Source organism: Lactuca saligna, chromosome 9, assembly GCF_052625555.1.
Source record: "Lactuca saligna cultivar CGN05327 chromosome 9, ASM5262555v1, whole genome shotgun sequence".
Lineage (NCBI taxonomy): Eukaryota > Viridiplantae > Streptophyta > Magnoliopsida > Asterales > Asteraceae > Lactuca > Lactuca saligna.
Window position 1 is genome coordinate 162,004,411 of NC_136425.1, and position 8,740 is coordinate 162,013,150.

The 8,740-nt window shown below is 36.2% G+C and overlaps 1 protein-coding gene across 1 annotated transcript; it reads right to left on the bottom strand.

Annotated features, from left to right (window-relative positions):
• Positions 1-3,108: 3,108 nt before the first annotated feature.
• LOC145017468 (putative germin-like protein 2-1) lies at positions 3,109-3,877 on the bottom strand. The gene is made up of 2 exons (XM_078975498.1): positions 3,761-3,877; positions 3,109-3,644 (listed from the first exon to the last, which is right to left on the bottom strand). Exons 1-2 carry the CDS (start codon positions 3,870-3,872, stop codon positions 3,109-3,111), a joined length of 648 nt encoding a protein of 215 aa, XP_078831624.1. The 5' UTR covers positions 3,873-3,877.
• Between the last annotated feature and the right edge of the window lie 4,863 nt (positions 3,878-8,740).

Sequence of the window (8,740 nt, forward strand, 5' to 3'; positions counted from 1 at the left end):
TGGTCGTTGTTGTTGGAGGATTTGTGGGTTGTACGGAAGGTTAGTGAATAAAGGTTGTTGTTAGATTGGAGAATTCAACAATTGCATATAAGCTTGATAATCATTAGGAGTGTTTGGGGTGTTTGGAGTGGGTGAAGTATTTTGGTTGGGATCCATTTTTTTGAAGAAAAGTGAAAGAAAGTAGAAGTATTTTTTTTAATTTTTTTTGTTTAACATGCAAACGGTAAAAAAAACCCCATTACATACTCTCTCTCTCTTTTTGATTGGACGTCTTCGTCCGTGATACGCACCACGCCACAAGGCACCTACGCGCACCTGGGCGGTGTTCACGCGTAGGTGACCTTGCCACATCAGACCCACGCGTAGCCAAGTAACCTCCTTACCGTTTCGCCTTAATGTTGCTGGAACTTGAATCTTTATTACACATTGATATTCTCAAATGTTTCATTTTAAATTTAAACATAATTGTAGGGAAACAAATAATAAATTTTGTTTTTTTTAATCACCAAAACTCATTGCTGATGCAGTGGTCTGGTCTACGACTAAAAATGGTGATTATGATGATGAGCAGGAGTGGATAGCGATCAAAGGTAGGAAAGCAAACAAAACATGTATCAAAAGGTGGTAAATCACTCGTATAGTGGTATCATTAGTACTAGGAACTACAGACAAAGATGGTATCTAGTTGGTAGTCGGTATCTGATGTAGGTTGTTATTGTCTAGTATGTATTGTGGATTATCAGATCTAATAGACATGTAAGGAAACCAACGAAAAAAATTCTATTATTATTAATGTAATTACACTACTACAAAAAAGTTCATAGGACCCGCTTGATAAAATTAGATAAGAGCCCGGTTTCAATTCTACAACCAGGCCGTATAATGATTAAATATGGACCGGTCCCATTCAAATAACCGGGTCTTTTCAGCTTCAAAAAAAACACGGTTTTAATCACATAACCAAGAGATAACTACAGGAAACCAGATCATAGTCCAAAACCAAGCCATACAAGAATTACATTGGCAGCAATTGCATTAAAATAACCATTATAGAAAGAACACAAACGTTTTTTGTTTTTATGTTACTTTTTTTTTTTTTTTTTTGTAAAAGTAAGTATTGGGACTTACATCCAAAAGTATACTATGTTACAATTAGCAAATTATGAAAGCATGTACAAAATGATACTTACATCCAAAAAACACATTCAAAACAAAACAAAAGGTATGCATTAATGAGCAAATTATATTATTATAGGCATGCTAAATAACAATAGCAATGCCAATATAGACAAATCTACTGTTCATTTGTTATATTTCTACATTTGCATTTGTGAATAAAAAAATCCGAGCTTAATTTCCAAACAAATTCCTATACATATCAATACTAAATGTGTCTTATATTTTTTGTTAGTATTTTCTAGTTTAAATACGAGTAACACTACTTAGTTTTGTATATTTGTTGCTGTTGGTATCTCAAAAACAGCTGATCGTACCAGAAGACATTGAGCTAGCTGAACTTTTAGACAAATAAAAGATAACTTTGAAGTCTCCATAAAGCTTTTAGGTTTTACATTCAATCTAAGTTTTGACTATATGTCAATTATTGTTTTGTTGAAATAAATTGTAGAAGTAATCTTATTGCACTTCAATGTAAAAGTTTGTATATTTGCATTTGTTAATACATAATGGATCCAAACTTGAAACTAATGATTCCTTAAACAAGTTTAACTAAAAACTCAAGGCTAGATAGAGTTTGACCTTGTAGTTACTCTTTGAAGCTGCTTTAGAGTATCATCTAAACACACATTCCGGTTGAGCAATTAAGACTTCATACATCACAGTGAGCATAAACATAAGTCAATCATATCTCAAAAACTTTCCAAAACAGAAAAAAAAAAAAAAAAAAATGAAATCCGAACTTTATTTCAAAATCATCGGTGATATGAGTGGTGGTGAAGGGTCAACGATGTACACTGGAATAAGGTCACAGGAAAGAGATGTAGATGCCGATGGTAGTGAAGGACTGTGAATGGCAACTGGAGAAAAAAAAACCCCACCCAAAAGTATGGTAAATGACTTGAGCAATCCGTAACATAGAAGAAAAGAAGGATTAAGAAGCATACGAGCTCGTCGACGGTAAAGGAGAATCGCTGGAGTGGTAATTTTTCGTTGAGAGAGCGACAGAGAAACAAAAGACAGTTGCGATGCAAATGAAGTCGATTGACTAAGATATGTTAGGTTTAAACCCAATGCCGACGACATGTCGTCGGTATAGAGTTAGAAAAAACTACGTCGTTTCGATTTTCCCAGTTTTGATTTTTCACGTGGATCGCCAAGTCTTATGCCAACGACATGTCGCCGGGATAGATATCCACAAAACGTCGTCGTTATTTTGTTTCAACACAAAGAAAAACAAATAAATCGAAATTATAAAATCCGTAACCTATACCAACGGCATATCGTCGGCATAAGTTTTCAGTAGACCGCCAAAAAAAATTCGTTCCCACCTAATCTATGGCAACCGTAAGTCGTCGGAATAGAGTCCAGGTCAAAGATAGTTTGTCAAAGTTTTCAAAAAGCTGTACCGATAACATGTCGTTCGTATAACAAACATTTTACCGACAACCATTGTCATCGGCATAGATGTCGTTGGTAAAGGATACTTTTCTTGTAGTGGTTTACTTATTATATTTTTTAATTATAATAAGTAAAACATTATTTAAAATGATACAAAAGTCAATTTGCATAGGTTATGCATTATGGAGCGATCACGCAAGTAATTGAAAGTTTTGAAATATAAGGACATACTCATCCAGAAGAAAAAAAAAATTAATTACCAAACTTCTCACTTTCTAAAGCACGTGGGACCATTTAATCTTATTTTGTTTTTGTAATTTGGAACTCAATTGCTAGCACAATGCAAGATCCTAACATTAGATCCATAGTTTTGAAGTAGTTAACTCCAAATAAGATTTACATCTAAATCACGGTTACAATAAAAATATATATTTTTTATTCAATTTTAAATATAGCAGCACAAGAATAACAAATATCAAAAGATTGAAGGGTATAAAACACTGAAAACAACATTTTTAAATCGCATAAAAGCTAGAACATAGATTGAATTTGATAGACGACGTTGACGTCAACTTGAAAAGCCTTTGAAAGAATATCTGCTGCGATATCAGGATTTGATCCAAACACAGCATTTGCAATGGTAATAACACCTGGATTTTGACTACTCAAAGCAGCAATAGCAACAGCATAGCCATTTCCCACGTTTTTCTGGAAGTGAATCAGACCTTGTGGGAACACAAAAACATCGCCTTTCTGAAGTAATTTTGTGATGAGTCGGTTTTCAGGGTTGGATGTGACAAACCCGACTAGAATACGGCCTTCCATAACAGTCAAAATTTCAGTGGCCCGAGGGTGTGTATGTGGGGGGTTAATACCCTGTGGGGCAAAGTCAATACGTGCCATTGAGATACCAAGAGTGTTAAGTCCCGGCAACTCTGCTACAGTCACCGGAGTCACAGCAGACCCAACCGCATTCGAAGTATTTCCCATTAGTTGCAGTCCTCTATAAAAGAAATCATCAGCTTGTACAAGCCTTGCCTCTTTGCAAACCAAGCCATTCACGAATACTACGAGGAACAACAATTAAATAAATAAACTATTAATCACAGTTAAGTATGATATGTTTTCAAATCATGCATGAAAATGCTGGAGTGTTTCTCGACCTTCACACATAAATTCTTACCTGTGCTATTTTGGTCTGCCACACAGAAGTCCTGAAGAGGACTTGGGTCCGAAGCAAACGCAAGGGAGCAGCCCGCCACCAAGAGACCAAATAAAAGCAAATGAGATGTCATTGTTGAGAAAGGGAAACTTGTGCTTTGATGTCTTTGTTAATTAGCTTGAGAAGTTAATTTGTGAATAACATGCAACGTGGTGATGCTTTTATAGTAAAAAACATTGGAACATACCAAGGTAGCGTATGTGTGGAAAGAGTAAAAAAAATAAACAATGACCTAATCAAACTTGTCATCTTAAGACACATTCAACATATTACATTGTCCAATTCTTAACTAGATAAAGAAATCACATAAAGTGTCTATGATCCGTGGATTTTAATTATTTGTCAAACATTTTTCATATTTTAGAATTATTTTAGTGGACCCTTGAATGTTTATTAGGTCTAGATATGGTCCAAAAAGATTACTTTAGAAAATTATATATAATTGAAAAACACTTTACGAAGAATCTTTTCTTGTTATAATATTGGATAAATAATTAAATATAAGTGTTTAAATACATTTAATTTATAATTAATTTATTTTCCGACTAGTCAACTCAATGAGCTTTCTTAATCCAAGAAAATATCTTTGCCCTATTGTAAAAACATTGGATCATTAACCTAGCATTTGTGTATCTCACTACCGAAACAACAGCGGCAAACTAAAGGTAAAACAACGATACAGTCATCAAATACGTCTTCGTGAGATACATTTAAATTATTTTGTCCGAATAAAGAAAAAGTAAAACATTTTGTTGAACTTTTAAGAGGAAGATACATTCAACTTTGGTTAATGTTGGTGGAACTTGAATCTTTATTAGGCATTGATATTCAATGTTACATTTTAAATTTACACATAACTCTAGGGAAACAAATATTAAATTTTGTTTTTTTTTACTTCAATCCTCATAACTCATTGTTGATGCAGTGGTTTTGTCTACGACTAAAAAGGGTGATTATGTTGATGAGCAGGGGTGTATAGCGATCAAAGTAAGGAAAGCAAACAAAACTTGATCATCAATTTCACTATCTTGTGTATCAGAACATGGTAAATCACTCGTACAGTGGTATCATTAGTACTAGGAACTATAGATAAAGATGGTATCCAGTCGGTATCGTTTTTTTTTTTTGTCTGTATCAGTAGTCGGTATCGTTTTTTTTTCAAACAGAAAACTATCCTACTCTTAATCTAATCCTAAATATCATATATGCCTCGTAGTGAGACTTGAACCCATGACCTCTTATTTGACAGAGTTACTCCTTACCGCTAGGCCAAAGACCCTTTGGTGGTATCTGATGTAGGTTGTTGTCGTCTAGTATGTATTGTTGATTATCAGATTTAATAGACATGCAAGGAAACTGACAATCGATTAATTGTGAAAAAAATCCTATTATTATTAATATAATTACCAAGTTTCGTCTAGAAACCAGATTAATCATTCTCGATTAGATCTGATTATAAGAAATAAGTAGAAGCATATTGACCGGTTATTAGACGAAAATAAACATAAGACTATAATGTAAAAACCGACTTGTTAACGACTAATCTTGAACGTGTAATAATTGCATGGATCGAACTCTTGTCTTTAAAGGATTTTACTTCGCTTCTATTGGCTATAAGCAATAGAGTAAGACCTCAGTATCTAATGTAGATTCAACGAGTTTCCAAAAACTATGGAAAACGATAAATGCAAAACAAACACTAAGAAACCGAAAGAAATTGCAGAGAGAGAGAGAGAGAGAGAGAAAGAGAGAGAGCTTCGAAAATTTGCATGTCAAATACGGCTCCCATAAGGCTATATTTATAGGTATTGAAACCCTAGAAGGCAATAAAGTGGCCACTTATGGCCCGACCCTTTAGAAACCCTAGGGTGATGCCTTTGTAACATCCCGAAAATCATAGCGTAAAAGTTTCATTTTTATTATAATCAAAACACTCATGTAACTTTTATTAAAACATTTAAAAACATTTCAAAATAAAACAATTATCAGAGTTCATTCCCAAAATCATGTATTGCGGAAAACACGGGTGTATGCACAGCGATCAAGTCGCGCCATTCCCTTTCGAAACGGAAGTACCTGAAACCATAAACCACAAACTACAAGCACAAAGCTTACTGGGTTCCCAAAATACCACTACCACACATATCAAATGAGCCATACATATCATACCTATCCAACAATTAATAAAAGAGTTATGTGCCAACCATAGTCTTGCCATTATGCCACGAGTCGTATCATGGTCTTCCTTGCCAGGCTGGGGGCCAAAACCCTGCGTCTTACGGACAAGTGCCGAGAGCCACCTCTTGGTCTTCCATGCAAGCATCATAACGACAACTAGCATACAATCTACATTACTTAACTAATTAACTGCCAGAGTTCAGACTCAGGTCTTGCATACAGTTCGCCAGGAGCCACCTCCTGTTCCTTCATACAAATTCCAAGGGATACCCCTGGGTCTTCCTATAATACATAAACCAAATGGGGCAGCATTGGTGCCTTCGACCCATAGGACAGTGAGGAGACTCACCTCGAATGCTGAAGCTCATTGAAAGAAATCCCTCGATGTTGCCCTGACGACTCCCCGAGCTATCAGTACAAAATAACACCCAATTAACAATTGGGTTCCAATCTATGGGCCATAATCCATACTTGGGGCAAAATGACCATTTTACCCTTGGCCCAGCTTGAACCAAAACGGAGGCCCAAATCTATAAAACAAAAAGGTCCAAAACCAATAGATCCACTAAGGACCACTAATGGACCAATTTTCCAAATTGAGCCCAATCCCCATATGGGCCTTATCCTAAGCCCAATAATTCCCTTAGTGCAATGGTTGATCTCAGTTGGTCCAAAATGCCTAAAGCAAAAAAGTGGCCCAAAGATGCGAAGCCCAAAACACAACAAGTCCAAAGCCCAGTTGAGTGTTGTACGCAGGGCATATACTCAGCTACGTTGGGCGTACTCGATAAATCCAGATCGCAACCACAACCAAGTACGCCAGGTGTACCTTCAGTTACGCGGGGTGTAAACTGACTTGCTCCAAAACCGACTTTATGGCTTAACCACTTAAGCACTTTGCACCCAAACTTTAGAAAATCTTAAAATAAAGCTCTTGATGTATAAAGTCGGCATGGATTCCCAAACCCGCCCCGATAACTTTCGGGTATCTTATCGGGGCGCCCCATTGGGTTTCGGGTTTCCCCGCCGGGTTTTAGGTATCTTATCGGGTTTACAACAACTGATAACGAAATCTTTATTCTCTTTTAGGGTACCCTAATGTCTTATAAAATATACATGTTCTAGCAACTCTTTTAAATTAAAAACATGATGCATCACTTTAATAAAATAAACTGGACGTTATATAAAAAATTGTTTTATTTAAGTTTTGTTTAATACGTCAAAACACATAAAAATGATCATTAACACCAGATTATTAATAACTAAAAAATTTGTCCACGATAAGTATTTTATATTTGAACGTGTACAATTAACAGCAAAATTTTTTGAACATATTATATATATATATATATATATATATATATATATATATATATATATATATATATATATATATATATAATCGGGGCGGGGCGGGTCGGGGCGAGCATAACCCACTCCCTGCCCCGAACCCGATAAAAAACCCGATAACGACCCGTTACCCGACCCGAAATGATCGGGTTTCAGGTTTCCCCGTCGGGTTCGGGTTTTTTTGCCATCAGCAGGCACCTTTATGCATTTACATGACTTAATGGGACCCAAAAACCATCTTAATCCAGTAAGACTCATTCTAATCCAACTTGAACATGCATGGACCAAACGCAAGGATCAAGATACCATTTTTACGAGCTTATAAACTCAAAAAGGACAAGATCTAGTAATCTTAGCTCTTGGAGTCGCTCAAACTCACAAGGAGGATTCAAAACCCAAAAATAAGCACAAATCTAGCCCTAAATCCATAAAACATAACAAGAAACCAAGTTATGAACTTGATACCTTAAATGGGTTAGAAATGAAGCAAAGAGTCTAGATCTATATGTATTTCTTTGAACCACAAGCTCGCACGAAGCACCATTTCCTTAAAAATGAGCAAAAGCACACCAAAATGCACACTTAGATCTCTCAAACACTCAATGAGAGGTTAGGGTTTCTGAAATGAGGCTAGAAGCCAATGGAGGCTGGTAAATGAAAGAGCCTTGAGCCTTGAGAAAAAGCACACCAACATGCACCAAGCACCTTACACTTCTAACAACTCACCATAGCCTTAAAACTTCCAGCAAAACCCAAAAATTCATAAAAGACCGAGTTGTCAAATTATGATTATACCCTTGGGCTCCGAAAACACCATATAATATCCACATCCGAAAAGGTCTAAATCCTTTCTTCCCCAAGGCCATAAACCTCATGAATACTGATGATTGGGCCGCAACCCTGAATAATGAATGTAACATCCCGACTCCCAGGAATAATATTTAATTATTTTACTTCTTTTGACATGGAAAATCGACCAGTTAAGGAGAACCAACTCGCCGAGTAGAGACTATTATGGTCACAGATTTTTAGAGTCTACTCGACGAATCGAAGGACCCTGACTCGACGAGTAGGAGCTGTGTGAGGAAACCCTAATTTTTTGGGTTTTTGTCCTATTTAAAGGACCTTAAGCCCTTCATATCAACCTCCCTTGTCACGTCAGAGCTTTGTGAGAAACCTTAGACCAGTTCCACTCGCTCTATGTGTGTGTGTGTGTATGAGAGAGAGAGAGAGAGATAGAGAGTTTAATTTGAGTGTTCTTATGTATTGTTGGAATGAGATTTGGAGAGGAACATGGAGTGGATCGAGGAGGGACTTTTGGATCTAGTGTTCTTTAGTGGCTAGCTTTTGTTTGGAGGCAAAAAGTTGTTATCTTGACCATTTCTTTTGTTAGATCTCATTCTAGGGAGTTTT